Here is an 18,511-nt window from a genome sequence, read left to right on the forward strand (position 1 = left end):
AATGTGCTGTGAGACCTCAGTTAATGACCTAATTGTTACAAAGATACCACTAGTTAGGTTATATCTGACTAAGGGTCTCATTGTGGGTTTCCCTTTTGACCGCCGCATTACGATGCAGGTGGTTGAAGGTAACACCGGCCGGTCATTCCAGCTGGATTCTGATGGGCTCAAGGAGACCATTGGCCAGTCGGAGGCCTCCCCATAATCCCTATGGACGGCGTTTCCGTCATAGGGATTAAGATGTTTGTTTCCGACAGGCTTTCTATATCAGGCTTCCTGACAAGGCTCCCCTGTTTATCTCTGCACTGTGTGGCAGGCACTCTGAAGTGCCTGCCACGTGGTGCAAGAATAAACAGATTCTCCAATTTCTCCATGGGAGCTTGTGCTATGGCCTGTTTACGGTCGCAGGACAAGCTCTCATAGAGAAATGGGAGCATGCGACGGCACTATGTGCAGTTGCAGTGTAATGGTTACTGCCAACCAGAGGTCGGTCGGTCGGTCCCAGTTTTGCAATGGTGCCACCCGACTTCGTAATAAGGGCCTAAGTGGCAGGTACAGAGATTTTCCAGTCACTTGCTAAGAGAGAAGATTCCTTCAGACAGTATCTTCTTAAATTTCTACATGATATGTGTTGCCCAAGGCCATCATAGTGTTTAGACATTTAGCAGAACACTTTTGTTTGTTAATAAAGATAATGGCTAAACTGTAGTCTTATTAGGACATTTCTTGAAAAACAGTGACGTTGAGTTAGAGCCAGGTGGGGTTCAGAAGAGCAGCAGGTCATAGCAATGCGCTTATGAGTGTGCCCAATATTTTGCAAGATGGGAAATCCCGAGAGTGTCTGTAAATTCAATAATGCTCTTGCTATACATGTTGGATGAGACATCGGCTCAGATGTTCAAAGTCCAAAGAATATTTTCTCATTTGGAGGAAGTTCAAGTAGGCCAGATGAGAATGTGGTGTGGAATTTTTTAGTGCATGACTCTGACTGGCTTAGAATCTTTTCATGGGTACTCTGAAAACGATAACTCAAGTAACACATGAACATTCTGTATAGGAGAGCAAACCTTGCTTAGGTTTTCTTCAAAAGATACTCAACACAAATTGCAATTGTCACAACAATACAGAGGGTACTTTGGGTGGTTTTTGTAATAGTTACCCATGCCTCACAAGGAAGTAAATATGGACTTTGCCATCTATTATTTCGAATTTCATTTTATCCTGTTTCTGATTATTTGTGAGCTAGATTATACCTGACTTTTCTCTATTTCTTAGGGTACTCCTCAGTGAAATTAGAGGGTAGACTGTACATGCCATGGTTTTTGGTAGTAAGATGCATTTATGTCTCCTACTAACACAGTGTTGCAAAAACCTGTTACATCATCCTATCAGTCTTCTATTACATTAAAGCCGAACTTCATAGATTAAAGACTAACTGGATTTAATGATCAAGAGTTTATTTTATACATGACACTTAAAGCCACTTCAGAACTCACTCTTTCCTTTGAGTCCAACAGTCAAAACTCTCATGGAATGTACCAACACATAATACTCTGCAGGAGAAACTGCAATTGAGAATGGGAATAAGGGAGGATTCATTGTAATTAAATGAAACGAATATTGATCAAGTTTACAACACATCTCCTTCCCAGTAATTTAAGATAGCACATAGTCCCTGTGCCATACTGGCATTCTTATGTTCCTTAGAGTACAGCATATTCCTCTCAGTTTAACCCCTTGTGGAGCCTCATGCAAGCACAAGGACTGCTGTATTCTGAAAAAGTCTCACACATTGATAGTTTGTCCATGCTCCATGTCCTTCCATCATTCAATGTTACCACATTACCCACCTCGGTTAACCCCCATTCAACCACCAGGGCGAAACCTGTAAGGAAGACCTGGCCTGGCAGTTCGGGCTGGACTGTTTCCATGGGGGACAGGGTCAAGACTGATTTGCATATGGCTGGGTCCACACTGGAATGGCGTGGTGAGCAAAATAACAATGGATTAAACCAGATCTGTTACTGGGGTCAATGTTTGACAATGTTCAACATTCCATCCATCATCTTTTTGTGTTGAATTTTCACCCTAAGTGAGAAGGGCATGCCCAGACATGAGTCCTGTGCTCACTACGCCACCGGTTTCAAGCTAGCCTTGCTGATATGGGGTAATGCCCCGAAAACGGTCCCAGGATGCTTGTTTTCCCATCCAAGGAGGACCTGGCCTGGCAGTTCGGGCTAGACTGTTCACATGGGAAACAGGGTGAAGGCTGATTTGCATATGGCTGGGCCCAAACTGGAATGGTGTTGTGAGCAAAATAACGATGGATTAAACCCAGATGCGTGACTGGGGGTGAATGTTTGACAATGTTCAACATTCCATCCATCATCTTTTTGTGTTGCATTTTCACCCTAAGTGGTAAGGGTATGCCCAGATGTGGGTTCTGTGCTCACTATGCTACTGGTTTCAAGCTAGCCTGGTTGATATGGGATGATGCCCCAAAACTGGCCCCAGGATACTTGTTTTCTGGTCCAGAGAGGACCTGGCCAGGCAGTTCAGGTTGGACTGTTCTCATGGGAAACAGGGTCAAGGCTGATGTGCATATGGCTGGGTCCAAACTGGAATGGCGTGGTGAGCAAAATAACGATGGATTAAACCCAGTTTTGTGACTGGGGGTGAATGTTTGACAATATTCAACATACTATCCATCATTTTTTTGTGTTGCACAAAACCAAGACATTGGGAGCAGTATGGTAGGACCATAGGATATTTAGTAGGGCTTTATCTGCAGGATCATCTGAGATATGAGCAAGCTGAAGACACTCTTTGATCATTCTGTTTACATGTTTCACCAACCCATTTGCCCTTGGAAAATACCAGGCTGTTGTATGATGTTGAATGAACAACTTAGCAAGGAACTCCTGCTTTTCCTCTGAGGTAAACGGCACCCAATTATTCATTATGATACTGCCTTCCATCATAAATGTGTCTGAAAGGAAATCAATGAGCTCATGAATGGTGATGTGACTCACCGCTTTGTTAACTATCCAATGAGAGTGGTAATCCACCAGGACCAGCATACATTTTCCTGCCCAGATAGTGTATTTGATGGTACCTAATATATCTAAAGCAAGTTTATCACTGTTTTAATGGGGAACCTGTACTAGGGACAAAGGTACCATTCTGGTTCTATTGATTTCATAACTCATTGCACACTTCATACATTCCCAAATTGTGTTTTCTAGGAATGTGTCCATACTCAGGAACCAATAGTTTTCCCTAGCCTTGGATATCGTGATGCTTCCCCCCAAGTGACCCTCATGGACTAAATCAGAAATAATATATCATAGTCCTTCGTTGGTACTATTTTGTCTCCTCTCATCACATTAACATCATTTATGCTCAATTCATGTTGTACTTCCCAAAACATTTTGTTTTTCCCCTGCAACTCATTAGATGTTGCTGGCCAACCCAGGGAAATATTTTCTTTCACCAATCTCAATGTCTTGACCTTACTCTCTTCTCTTTCTTCTCCCTTCCTCTGTAGCCTGAATAAGCAGTCTGCAGCCCAGTTCCAGTTACCAGTTATGCATTCTATTCTATGTTTTACCCTTCTAATACCAATACCCATTTGGCTTTTTGTGCGGGTGGTCTGATCTTTCCTTTTTGAGGAGATGAATGTGAGGGGTTCGTGGTCAGTGTATAGAATGAAGGGTAGCTCCCAAAAATGGAAATGTAATCTGGCCCAGTAACAGGCCAACGCCTCTCTTTCTATAGTGGATCGATTGCATTCTGAGTCATTTACAGCCCTGGTTGAAAAGGCCACAGTCTTTTCCATACCATCTACCGCTTGTGCTAGGGTGGCACCCATATACATTTTTACTGGCATGGTTTTACATCTTGCATCAAAGTTTTGTAAAGAGGGTACCCTTATGATGGTCCGCTTAATTAAATCAAATGGTTTTTGACAGTTCCTGTCCCATCAAAGTGACCCCCTTTTTTTTTTAGTAAAACCCTTACAGGTAAGGTATGGTCTGCAAAGTTAATTTTAAAAATTTTGCCATGCACTCCAAAAGTCCTAGGACGGACTTCAGTTCCTTCTTAGATGTTGGTGGTGGTGCTTCTTTGACCACTACTATTAGGTCCTACTTGGGTTTAAAACCATTTTTGGAGATGGTGTACTCCACAGGCCAGACACCTACTTGGCATTTCTACAACTTAATGTCAAACCTGCTTCTTTTAGACCAGCACACACATTTCTCATGTAGCTATTGTGTATTTCCTCTGATGCCACATACTGAAGGGTATGCCCAGACGTGTGTCCCTTGCTCACTTTGCCACTGGATTCAAGCTAGCCTGGCTGATGAGATCTGTTAGCCTGAAACCAGTCCCAGGATGCTTGTTTCCGGTCCAGGGAAGACTGGCTTGGCAGTTCGGACTGGACTGTTCCCATGAGGCACAGGTTCAAGACTGATTTGCATATACCTGTGTCTGAAATGGGGGTGGCGAAGTGAGCTAAAGAAGGATGATGGATTCAACCCAGATCTGTGACTGGGGGTGAGTGTCTGAAAAGTTTCAGTGCTCCGTCCATCATCTCCTTTTGTTTGCTTTGTTCGCCCTAAGTTGGCAGGGTATGCACAGACGTGGGTCCCTTGCTCACTTTGCCACTGGATTTAAGCTAGCCTGGCTGATGAGAGCTATTAGCCCGAAACCGGTCCCAGTATGCTTGTTTCTGGTCCAGGGAAGACGTGGCTTGGCAGTTCAGGCTGGACTGTTCCCATGAGGCACAGGGTCAAGACTGATTTGCATGTAGCTGTGTCTGAACTGGGGTGGCGAAGTGAGCTAAAGAATGATGATGGATTCAACCCAGATCTGTGACTGGGGGTGAGTGTCTGAAAAGTTTCAGCTCTCCGTCCATCATCTCCTTGTGTTTACATACAGAAGTATGTCATTCTGGAAACATAATACATTTTCTTGGACTTCCAGGATTTGCTGCAATAGTATTTGAAAAACAGCTGCTATGGAGGCCAGGCCGAATGGCATTGTACAGAATCTGAAGGCACCTAGGGCCATATGTAGGTGGGCTAATACCGGTCGGTAACCGCCGAAAATCGGTAAACTTCCCGTTACCGACCAGTATTTAGCCCTTTGCGATGTAGGAGGCTGGATTTAAGGATTCGGTAATTTACCGATTCGTTATTTTAACCCCTTCAGTGCCCGCCCCTTTCCCCGCCCTGTGCCGGCTGTTGCATTAGCGGGCGGGGTCTATGACGAGCTGGACTCGTCATGGGCACAGCGCAACCGCGGCCCACGACGAGTCCAGCTCGTCATGGGCACTGAAGGGGTTAAGGAATCTGTAAATTATCAAATCCTTAAGTCCTATGTAGGGTGCACTCAAGTGAGTGCATTTTTGGTTTAAGGATTCGTTATTTACCACCAACTACAAGTTGGTGGTAAATACCGAATCACTTTCCAAAAGCAATTTTGTGCTTTGTTAAAAGTGCCATGTGGCAGACATATATGCCCTTAGGGCATGTATGTGCGCCACATGTGCACACATGCACAATTCAGGGGTGCAACAGGGTGTCAATGTGACACCCTGCCACCCTTGAATATGCTCCCTTTATTACCGAATCGGTATTTACTGAATCGGTAATAGTGAATGGCTTCCCATTCATACCTATGGGCCTCCAGGCCCATAGGAATGAATGGGAAGGTATACCTTATTTACGATTCAGTAAATACCGAATCGGTAATAACGAATATTACCGAATCGGTAAAATTTACCGATTGTTTACCTACATTCTATTTACCGATTCTTAAATACCGAATCGGTAAAATTCGGTATTTAGGAATCAGTAACTAGAAATTACCTACATATGGCCCCTAGTGAAGTAATGAAGGAAGTGAGGGACTTGGAATCAGTATAACATCCCCAATTAAACTTATCATTTAACTTATTCTGGGTATGGAAAATCTATTGACCCATATATTTTATTCAGATCTCTGAAGTGTAACACATAAGGGAGTTCCTCTTTCTCCCGAAGTACTAGTAACCACAATAGGGGCAACCCATAATGAGTTTTCAATTAGTTCTATAATCCCTTGCAAGACTAATTTGTTGATCTCTTCCTTTAGGACATTTTTCATTAAGTGGGGAATGGGTCTTGCTTCATGAACTACCAGCACCGCTTTATCCTTTAATTTGATCTTGTGCTGGAAATTTCCAAGACAACCTAACATTTCCTCAAACAATTCCGGGAGCTCTCTGCACACTTCTTTGCTATTAAAAGATTTCTCTAACACTTGTACAATGTTATTGGGATATAGTTTGATACCCAATTTCTTTTGATGCCTCCATCCCAACAGATTGGATACCTGTTTAGCCACATATATGTTTCCCTCTTTAGCCCGATCATTGAAGTTCACGCATATGACTAGCATGCCCATCAGGGGAATAGGTTCTTTATTATACCCACCGGGCTTGGCATCTGCTTATTGTAACAAATAACCTTTATCCTTGAATTTTTCTTGGAAATGTATTAGATCAATAAATAGATATGGTGAACATAGATTCGCTAATTATGTAAACTTCTCTCCATCTAGCAATATTTCACATGTGGGATAATTGTTTTGATTACCCCTTTCATTAGAATCCATCTGAAATACACATTGTCTTGTAGCATCATCACTTTCTACTACATGTACGTGTTTAGACTCCCATTGAGATATTCTACAAACCCTAGCAAAATGGTCCCTCCTGTTACCTTTCGAAAACAAACCAAAGTGATCTGGACATTCGGGACGGTTTGCTACGTTGTTGAGCTCCCCACATCTGCAACACTTGTTTTTAGAATCCTTCCCATCATTATCCTGTTTTCTTCTGTGCTGCACATCAGAGACTTGTTGCTCAGCTTCTTTCCTTTTACCCTGTTCCTGTTGCGTTTTCTGGTCCGTAACCACGTGTACCAATTCTGATGGCCTGCCCAGCTTAATTTCTTTGATGCAATCTGCTGTATCAATTCCTTCCTTTACATTGGGGCATGTTGCTAATCATTTCTCTTTGGGTTGTTGGTTTATCTAACCAATTGATCTTGAAGCAATAAGTCACATAACGTTCCAAGCTCACAGATGTTGGACAAACCACTTAGGAATGCAATATACCTGGTCACTTTTTCACTCTTTCCTTGCACCCTACTAAAGAATTAGTGCCTCCCAAGAACCACATTGACCTTTTTTTCCAAACTTTTCGCCCTAAGTGGGATGGGTATTCCCAGACGTGGGACCCGTGCTCACTACGCCTCTGGAGTCAAGCTATCCTGGCTGATGACGGCTGATAGCCAGAAACCGGTCCGGGGATGCTTGATTCTGGTCCAGGGAAGACATGGCTTGGCAGTTCGGGCTCGACTGTTCCCATGAGGCACAGGGTCAAGACTGATTTGCATATGGCCATGTCTAAACTGGGGTGGCGTAGTGGGCAAAAGAACGATGGATTTAACCCAGATCTCTTGACTGGGGGAGAATGTCTGCATTGTCAGCATTCCGTCCATCATTTGTTTGTTGTAACGCTTTTCGCCCAAAGTGGGATGGGTATTCCCAGACGTGGGACCCGTGCTCACTACGCCTCTGGAGTCAAGCTATCCTGGCTGATGACGGCTGATAGCCAGAAACCGGTCCGAGGATGCTTGATTCTGGTCCAGGGAAGACATGGCTTGGCAGTTCGGGCTGGACTGTTCCCATGAGGCACAGGGTCAAGACTGATTTGCATATGGCCATGTCTAAACTGGGGTGGCGTAGTGGGCAAAAGAACGATGGATTTAACCCAGATCTCTTGACTGGGGGAGAATGTCTGCATTGTCAGCATTCCGTCCATCATTTGTTTGTTGTAACGCTTTTCGCCCTAAGTGGGATGGGTATTCCCAGACGTGGGACCCGTGCTCACTACGCCTCTGGAGTCAAGCTATCCTGGCTGATGGCGGCTGATAGCCAGAAACCGGTCCGAGGATGCTTGATTCTGGTCCAGGGAAGACATGACTTGGCAGTTCGGGCTGGACTGTTCCCATGAGGCACAGGGTCAAGACTGATTTGCATATGGCCATGTCTAAACTGGGGTGGCGTAGTGGGCAAAAGAACGATGGATTTAACCCAGATCTCTTGACTGGGGGAGAATGTCTGCATTGTCAGCATTCCGTCCATCATTTGTTTGTTGTAACGCTTTTCGCCCTAAGTGGGATGGGTATTCCCAGACGTGGGACCCGTGCTCACTACGCCTCTGGAGTCAAGCTATCCTGGCTGATGACGGCTGATAGCCAGAAACCGGTCCGAGGATGCTTGATTCTGGTCCAGGGAAGACATGGCTTGGCAGTTCGGGCTGGACTGTTCCCATGAGGCACAGGGTCAAGACTGATTTGCATATGGCCATGTCTAAACTGGGGTGGCGTAGTGGGCAAAAGAACGATGGATTTAACCCAGATCTCTTGACTGGGGGAGAATGTCTGCATTGTCAGCATTCCGTCCATCATTTGTTTGTTGTAACGCTTTTCGCCCTAAGTGGGATGGGTATTCCCAGACGTGGGACCCGTGCTCACTACGCCTCTGGAGTCAATCTATCCTGGCTGATGACGGCTGATAGCCAGAAACCGGTCCGAGGATGCTTGATTCTGGTCCAGGGAAGACATGGCTTGGCAGTTCGGGCTGGACTGTTCCCATGAGGCACAGGGTCAAGACTGATTTGCATATGGCCATGTCTAAACTGGGGTGGCGTAGTGGGCAAAAGAACGATGGATTTAACCCAGATCTCTTGACTGGGGGAGAATGTCTGCATTGTCAGCATTCCGTCCATCATTTGTTTGTTGTAACGCTTTTCGCCTTAAGTGGGATGGGTATTCCCAGACGTGGGACCCGTGCTCACTACGCCTCTGGAGTCAAGCTATCCTGGCTGATGACGGCTGATAGCCAGAAACCGGTCCGAGGATGCTTGATTCTGGTCCAGGGAAGACATGGCTTGGCAGTTCGGGCTGGACTGTTCCCATGAGGCACAGGGTCAAGACTGATTTGCATATGGCCATGTCTAAACTGGGGTGGCGTAGTGGGCAAAAGAACGATGGATTTAACCCAGATCTCTTGACTGGGGGAGAATGTCTGCATTGTCAGCATTCCGTCCATCATTTGTTTGTTGTAACGCTTTTCGCCTTAAGTGGGATGGGTATTCCCAGACGTGGGACCCGTGCTCACTACGCCTCTGGAGTCAAGCTATCCTGGCTGATGACGGCTGATAGCCAGAAACCGGTCCGAGGATGCTTGATTCTGGTCCAGGGAAGACATGGCTTGGCAGTTCGGGCTGGACTGTTCCCATGAGGCACAGGGTCAAGACTGATTTGCATATGGCCATGTCTAAACTGGGGTGGCGTAGTGGGCAAAAGAACGATGGATTTAACCCAGATCTCTTGACTGGGGGAGAATGTCTGCATTGTCAGCATTCCGTCCATCATTTGTTTGTTGTAACGCTTTTCGCCCTAAGTGGGATGGGTATTCCCAGACGTGGGACCCGTGCTCACTACGCCTCTGGAGTCAAGCTATCCTGGCTGATGACGGCTGATAGCCAGAAACCGGTCCGAGGATGCTTGATTCTTGTCCAGGGAAGACATGGCTTGGCAGTTCGGGCTGGACTGTTCCCATGAGGCACAGGGTCAAGACTGATTTGCATATGGCCATGTCTAAACTGGGGTGGCGTAGTGGGCAAAAGAACGATGGATTTAACCCAGATCTCTTGACTGGGGGAGAATGTCTGCATTGTCAGCATTCCGTCCATCATTTGTTTGTTGTAACGCTTTTCGCCCTAAGTGGGATGGGTATTCCCAGACGTGGGACCCGTGCTCACTACGCCTCTGGAGTCAAGCTATCCTGGCTGATGACGGCTGATAGCCAGAAACCGGTCCGAGGATGCTTGATTCTGGTCCAGGGAAGACATGGCTTGGCAGTTCGGGCTGGACTGTTCCCATGAGGCACAGGGTCAAGACTGATTTGCATATGGCCATGTCTAAACTGGGGTGGCGTAGTGGGCAAAAGAACGATGGATTTAACCCAGATCTCTTGACTGGGGGAGAATGTCTGCATTGTCAGCATTCCGTCCATCATTTGTTTGTTGTAACGCTTTTCGCCCTAAGTGGGATGGGTATTCCCAGACGTGGGACCCGTGCTCACTACGCCTCTGGAGTCAAGCTATCCTGGCTGATGACGGCTGATAGCCAGAAACCGGTCCGAGGATGCTTGATTCTGGTCCAGGGAAGACATGGCTTGGCAGTTCGGGCTGGACTGTTCCCATGAGGCACAGGGTCAAGACTGATTTGCATATGGCCATGTCTAAACTGGGGTGGCGTAGTGGGCAAAAGAACGATGGATTTAACCCAGATCTCTTGACAAGGGGAGAATGTCTGCATTGTCAGCATTCCGTCCATCATTTGTTTGTTGTAATCCTTTACATTGGGGCATGTTGCTAATAATTTGGGTTGTTGGTTTATCTAACCAATTGATCTTGAAGCAATAAGTCACATAACGTTCCAAGCTCACAGATGTTGGACAAACCACTTAGGAATGCAATATACCTGGTCACTTTTTCACTCTTTCCTTGCACCCTACTAAAGAATTAGTGCCTCCCAAGAACCACATTGACCTTTTGTCCAAACTGTTCCTCCAATTTGCTATAAGTTAGTTGGTACACATTTATTTGCACTTTCACATATTTCCCAATATATGGCTCAGGATCAGACAAGTTTTAAAAGACTTCTGCATTTTTTAATTGTACAACAGGATTTTTTGTTTCCTCAGTGGGGAAAATGTTCCCATTCCTATTGATATCAGATAGGATTCAAACAATTTCACACTCCAGTGATAAAATGTGATCCCCTATTACATTAAAAAATCGTGGAGGTTGAGACATGCTTTCTGCTGCCATCCTATAGAATGTACTTGAATATGACTGTTAAATGTTAAACTTTGTGAAGGCTGCCAAGACACAAAGCTGACTGGGAAATTCTTCTGCATATGCTCATGCAGCAGCAAAATTTCCACTATGGTTGGTACAGACTGACAACAGTTGTAATGCCAAAGATTGTCTATGTAGACCTGGAGCAGGCTATGATGCTCACAGACAGCTTGCTAGAATTTACTCAGTACGAAATTAACAATGAAAGGTAGCTCTGTAAAGCCTACAAATGGTTAGCACTGTTATACACACACATTTAATTTCATACCAGTGTTTCTGAATGGATCTGAATCGTGCAATTACACTCACCCGAAAACTTGCTAGAGTTACATTTACAGAATGAAGAATGGCTTAGTTATTCTGCATTCTCCGCTCACAGGTCCAGGTGGAACCCCAATTTGTCCATGGGGTATTTCCTTCCTTAAGTCTCACCCCAAAACACACCCTGCTTCTGTAGGGGATGGGCTAAGAGAAATGGCTATAAGGAAACAGCTAGAAAGTGTTGTTTCCACCCTGAGTAATACAGCAGTCGCCACTACAGCCCCTCAGCTACACTGTTATTAATAACTGGCGATATAAGTGTCCTTCAATAAGTTTATATTTATTAATTTTATTTCTTTGCATATCCTGATCCCCTTGAGAGTGGTGTAGTGTGGCTCACAGCAGGTCCTGTGTGAGAGCTCCCAAAGAAGAACTTACTACTGAATCACTTTGGTTTTGCGATGGCAACTTCTTTGCCATTCATTCTGCCGTCAACACTACCTCACTTCATGGTGGCCTCAGGAACTTTTCTGAATCCTCCAAGGCCCCTGATATAGTTCCTGGTCATGGTTCTTCAGGTGTTGGGAGTGCAATGAATCGAGCTGGGCTCTGACTTAGGACCCCCGGGATCAGGAAGCAATGGCAGTGTCTTTCGTTCAATGCCAAAAACTATATAATCTCATTTTTGTTTATCAGACTGACCTCAAACCTGCTAAAAAAATATAAGAGAGTGGGTCCACAGGTTTCTCTTTCACCACAGCACTTTCCAGCAGGTTGGCAATACCGGCTCCCCTCTACTCTGTAACATGTGTGTCAGACAGCACTTCACCACCTTTCTGATGGAAAGATGACTTGCTATACTTCATGTCCACCGCTGATCTTACTTTTCTCGTCAATTTAAAGTGGCATGAATATCTACCAGGGGTGTGCCCCAGCACAGCTCATCCCACTTTTATTGCTGGTGTTAAAACCAAACTTCATAGATTGAAGATTACAGATTAACTGAATTTAATGATCAATACTTCCTTCAAACATGACACTCCAAGTCTAAGTCTGAGTCAAATTATCAAATTTCTCATGTAATGTACCAACACTTAATAGGGTGTAGGGCAAAGTGGAATAGGAAATGGGGATAAGGGAGGATTAATTGTAATTGAATGAAGCAAATATTGATTTAGGTTACAATATACTCATTCTCTGTTCTTTATTTCCCCACTGATTGATGTCATCGAAGTTCAGATGCTAGCAACCTTTGCGTCAATCAGACAGTGTCCCCTAACAATAAGACTGGAGACCTATGGTTTAAAGGTCAAGTCACATGGTGTTAATAGATCATTTATTTGTAGGTTTTACTCTACTGAAAATAAGATTACCTGAGTGGTTTAAGGGATGCAACATGCTTAGTTTTAGCAATGATTTCTAAGATGATAATTGACAAGATTAATGTTCTCACCTTTTAGGGTAACTGCATCAAGCTATCTGAAAATTAGCCATTTGCATTCCGTAAAGCTAACAATACGGATTGTAATTCAAAGCAAATGCCACTTTGTTATTATGCAATAATGTCGCCAGAGATTGGACTTGCTGGAGTAAGAGGTCTGCGGTATGCAAGTGCCTAGAACAATCATTGCTAATCTACCTTCTGTATTGCTGATAGCTAGCATCATGAGACTTTGGAAACATGATGAGTGGGGTATGAGAAAGGTGAAGTGTGCTCAAGATGTTTGAGCTAAAGGTGGGCAAAGTACCTTAATTCTTTCACACAACGTTATGTGAAATTACATTAAAAAATGTGAGATTATGCTTTCAGTGTGAAAAGTGGCTTGCCAGTATCTCACATGACGTTTTCATGCAAGTGTGCACTTTGGATAAACATATCTTGTGAGATAGAAGCATGAGCTGGTTTCAAGCAACAAGTATTTCTTTACGAGATATTTACTGCACAAATAAGTCTGGCGATATAAGAGTCCTTCAATAAGTTTATATTTATTCATATTATTTCATTGTATATCCTGATCCCCTTGAGGGTGGTGTAGTGTGGCTCACAGCAGGTCCTGTGTGAGAACTCCCAAAGGAGAACTTACTAATGAATCACTATGGTTTTGCGATGGCAACTTCTTTGCCATTTATTCTGCCGTCAACACTACCTCACTTCGTGGTGGCCTCAGGAACTTTTCTGAATCCTCCAAGGCCCCTGATATAGTTCCTGGTCATGGTTCTTCAGGTGTTGGGAGTGCAATGAATCGAGCTGGGCTCTGTCTTAGGACCCCCGGGATCAGGCAATGGCAGTGTCTTTCGTTCAATGCCAAAAGCTATATAATCTCATCTTTGTTTATCAGACTGACCTCAAACCTACTAAACAAATATAAGGGAGTGGGTCCACAGGTTTCTTTTTCACCACAGCACTTCCCAGCAGGTTGGCAATATGGGCTCCCCTCTACTCTGTAACATGTATGTCAGGCAGCACTTCACCACCTTTCTGATGGAAAGATGACCTGATATACTTCATGTCCACCGCTGATCTTACTTTTCTTGTCAATTTAAAGTGGCATGAATATCTACCAGGGGTGTGCCCCAGCACAGCTCATCCCATCTTTATTGTTGGTGTTAAAACCAAACTTCATAGATTGAAGATTATAGATTAACTGAATTTAATGATCAATACTTCCTTCAAACATGACACTCCAAGTCTAAGTCTGAGTCAAATTATCAAATTTCTCATGTAATGTACCAACACTTAATAGGGTGTGGGGCAAACTGGAATAGGAAATGGGGATAAGGGAGGATTAATTGTAATTGAATGAAACAAATATTGATTTAGGTTACAATATACTCATTCTCTTTTCTTTATTTCCCCACTGATTGATGTCATCGAAGTTCAGATGCTAGCAACCTTTGCGTCAATCAGACAGTGTCCCCTAACAATAAGACTGGAGACCTATGGTTTAAAGGTCAAGTCACATGGTGTTAATAGATCATTTATTTGTAGGTTTTACTCTACTGAAAATAAGATTACCTGAGTGGTTTAAGGGATGCAACATGATTAGTTTTAGCAATGGTTTCTAAGATGATAATTGACAATGTTCTCACCTTTTAGGGTAACTGCATCAAGATATCTGAAAATTAGCCATATGCATCCCGTAAAGCTAACAATACCAAATGTAATTCAAAGCAAATGCCACTTTGTTATTATGCAATATTGTCGCCAGAGATTGGATTTAGCCACATAGAGGACTCTCTTGAACTTGGAAGATGATGAATTAATATTTTGTGGGTGCCTTCTTGATAACTGCTGTTCGCGCACATAACACGATGTGCACTGTATAAATAACATTTCAATTGGATTGGTTTTATAAAACGGTTTCATGATCAATATGAATTTGCGTATGTTATTTATTTCAGTGTGAACTGCTCTTTTATGGATATGTTTTATCCGAATAAAAGTAATTGAAATTGAACTGAATTGAATTGATTGAAAAATCATATCTGATGCTGCATTTTAAGGAACCATCAGGTCACAACAAATATCAAAATCACAGCTAGGATCAAAAAACAAATAAATATGCTAGAATGCAAGTTTTATAGAGATTGTTAGAGATGCAGGGCTTGGCAAAGAGAACAGTTTTTTTCTACACTGGCTGGACCTTGTAAGACCCTTAAATAATATATGGGGAACTGTTCAAAATTACAGAAGTATATTATTAACATGATGTTAAATGTTAAACTTTGTCAACAAATCTTTGTGAGGAGAGACTGCAAAAAATATTGAATCCATATTTCAGTATGAACCTCTGACAATGAAGAGCAGAGTCAGATGCTGAAATGTTAAAGAAGTAGGTCAAAATCTGGTTTTTCATAACAACTGCATTAGTACATACTATTCTCTGATCCAACTATAAACAGTGCCCCACAGCCAAGTGTGATTCATACCTATGGGTTTACTTGTTGAATAAAAAGTAAACAAACAATTGGTTAACTTAACCATGCCCCAAATATTAGATTTTACTTTCAACTTTTTAGCGAAGCTAACGTTGGGGCTATAGTTTCATCACCTGGAGCCCACAAAACAAAAAATACTGCTGCAAAAGTGTTGGACAATATTAAGGATTTTTGCGGTTTTATTCTACAAAATATCAAGAAAAGTTGCAGCAAAGGGCCAGATTTACTAATGTTTCATGTAATGCAGTGTAGCAGGGAAAAATGTTGAGCTGCACTGCAAAAGGGGAAAACACTGCTCATAGTCATATCCACTAAGATATGCTCCTGCTGGTATCTTCCCCTCTGCTGATTAACGAAGAGGCTGCACTGTGTGGCTCACTTCCCCGCACTGCTGCACACATGGAATGCATATTTTATTACAAAAAAACACATTTCCCCATGTTATTGCCTGTTTCCAGGAGACTTTAGTTTTGATGCAAAGCTTGGTCTGGCTTTCTTACTAGATTGTTTTTAGCGATAAAAAGCAGCAATGAGGTATTTTTGCATGACGAAACAAGCATCTTTTGCAGTGGATAGTACACAATCTTTCAAGACATAGAGCCAGATTTATGAAAGGTTTTGTGTCGCCCTTGCGCCACCAATGGGATGCAGGACGATGCAAAACCTAGAATGAGATTTATCAAGGCATGCAAGACCACCTTGAGTTGCCCTGTAATGGAAGGCAGTGCAAGCCTCTGCCTTGGGTTATTCTGCCCCAGAGAGGTGTTCCATGCTCATAAGATGAGTAGTCACATGCATCTACCCATTGCTTTGGTGCATTCCTAGAGTTACCATGAGTGCTAGACATGGGAATGCATCAAAACGGCATGCCTTCCTGGGGAGGCATAACAAGAAGAAATATCTTTATTTCTCCTCTTTTTTTAATCAAATAATTGTTTTTGTTCAGGAATGTGTCCTTTCCGTCACATAAACAATCCTGCCTGCCGCTCAGACACCCTTGCACCATGTGCAAGAGTGCCTGTGTTGGCGCAAAAAAGCCAAAAGTGTGCCAGAGCAAGGACGGAGCAGGAGTGAGTCATATCGTGATAGATGTGGCACATTCCTCCCCTTCCATGCAGCGCTGCACAGCGAGGTGTCTTGCTACATTGCATTGCATGAGAAAATTATAAATATGACCCTTAAAGTCTTTTTGCACCAGCACAAAGACTTAGTAAACCTAGGATCAAATGTTCATCCTGCTCTTCAAATATTTCACCTCTACTGACTCGTAATAGTGGTTCCATGTGATATGCTTACCAGCAGCAGCTCCTCTGCTAAGGTGGAGAAGCGTCGTCCCACTGCGTTTCAGCAGTGTAAAAATGGAAAAATAAAAGGATAATAACACAATGTTATTATCATTTAGTTTTTCTGTGCAAAACAGGTTAGGGCGTGCTGGGCTGTCAGAGCAGAGGGGAGGAGGAAATATGTGCACTTAAGTGGGCAGGATGGTTTGGCCGTTCATCTTGGGCCGGTCAAATAGTCATGTGAACATACCATGTTCTCCACCTGGCTGTATTGCACAGACTTGGTGGAGAACATGCACAGGCTCTCACTCCCTGTGTGAGCGCCGAATCAGCTTGCTCTGGCCAATCATGATGCTGTTGGCATGCTGGTGGCAGCAGCATCATGATTGGCTTCGGGGAGCTTGTGTGCTTCCTGCTTCTGGGAATCAGCAAGAGAAGCAGAGGAGAGACGACGGAGGAGAGACGGCGGCCGTGCATAGGTAAGTGTAATTTATTTTTCACCCGCCACCTCCGTTCCGTACCAGCCACCACTGATGCTTACCTACGTAATGTTGTAATCTGCTCATTCGAAAGTCCACCATCTTGCTCGCACATGATCAATAATTTATCTCTCAGTTGACTTGGCTCTATGTGGAAACTTTTTAGTACAATATCTGTGGGAAAATCAAACACACAATAGTTGAAAACATAAACAGTCATACAAAAACAGACACGTCTTCCACCAATTAACACATTTTACCATTATGTGGACATTGTCTACCACTTACCACTAAGGGGTATATTAATACTTGTCTTATGTTTTCATATCAGCTGATATTGTTTATCATTAAATCATAATGTGAAATAGGCTTAATTTCTGAGGGTTGCTGGAAGTGACGGTCACCTGCACTTATATTTTGGGACCAAGACTTATTTTTCTTTATCAGACTTTGACCCAGAGCAAGAGAGACAAATGACGAAAAGGGATAATGAAGGTTAAGAAAATGATAGAAAGACCCTTAGAAATGGCACATGAATAGATGTAACAGAACCTCCATGAGTGAAATAAAAAGCTAGAAAGTGCAAAGTGGTGAAAGAAAGAAGTATGAGTTGGACTCAAGACAAGGCATCCTTAGTAGTTGGAAACCTGACCTTTGACAGTGGGGGTGACAGGCACCTCAGTAAAGCTTTGGACCAGTGCACCTATTTTGTTTGCAAATTAAGAACATATTCTGACATATATCAAGCCTGCATGTTGTGATATTGATGCACACCTTTAGGATATGAACATATTTCTAGTTAACGATAGTAGACAATCCATGCATAAGACCTACTTGGAGAAGGTCTTTAAGTTAGTGTGTTTTGATCATCTGCCATCATAGCACCTTTCTAGGTCAATTAAGCAAACAGTGCAATATTTTTCACATGTTAAGTATCTTATCTTAAAATAGTCATTTGTTTACAGATTGCAAGCCAGCTCCAGATCCTCAATTCGCATTAAAACTGCATAAAATGGGTGAACTGCAAAGTGTCTGGAAACATACAAAGGAAGGTGATCATGAATGCTTGTCACACCACCCCTCTGAAACTCCCAAACTGTGTTTTCGCCTTTAAAACGTATCTGCCAATGGAGCACATTACAAGGAAGGTCACAAGAACAGCATCCACTGTTCATTGCATAAACATAAGCTCCAAATGTGAGAAGGTGCAAGAAAAAAAACAGCTCAGCGACTGAGATAACACAGTTATTGATGTGAAGGCAGATTTTGCAAATGGCATTTCCATTTTTTGCAAATTCATCTAAGAAAAATCTATCTGCTGTGGCAGCTATTAACAGGGCCGGACTGGCTGCTGTGGAAACCGGGCATTTTCCCGGTGGGCTATAAGGGTGCCCCCCCCCTTTTGTAGTGGTGGGGCTGCTTTTGTGACAGGGGGCTGGTTTTGCAGCAGTGCTGCAATATCGGCCCCCTGTAACAAAAGCGGCAGCAGTGCTTCACACTAACAACACTCCTGCCCCTCCCTCCCGGACCCCGCCCCAGCCGGTCCAGCTGAATTGCCACAGCTG

The 18,511-nt window shown here is 43.5% G+C and overlaps 1 protein-coding gene across 1 annotated transcript in view; it reads right to left on the reverse strand.

The window, feature by feature from the left end:
- Positions 1–18,511, reverse strand: part of LOC146812254 (formin-H-like) — a 637,557-nt gene that overhangs the window by 125,085 nt on the left and 493,961 nt on the right. The window contains exon 8 of the mRNA XM_085614569.1: positions 17,009–17,120. Within this exon, the coding sequence (XP_085470695.1) occupies positions 17,009–17,120 (112 nt within the window). The remainder of the gene's footprint in view (positions 1–17,008; positions 17,121–18,511) is intronic.

Source organism: Triturus cristatus, chromosome 7 (genome assembly GCF_964204655.1).
Source record: "Triturus cristatus chromosome 7, aTriCri1.1, whole genome shotgun sequence".
Classification (NCBI taxonomy): domain Eukaryota; kingdom Metazoa; phylum Chordata; class Amphibia; order Caudata; family Salamandridae; genus Triturus; species Triturus cristatus.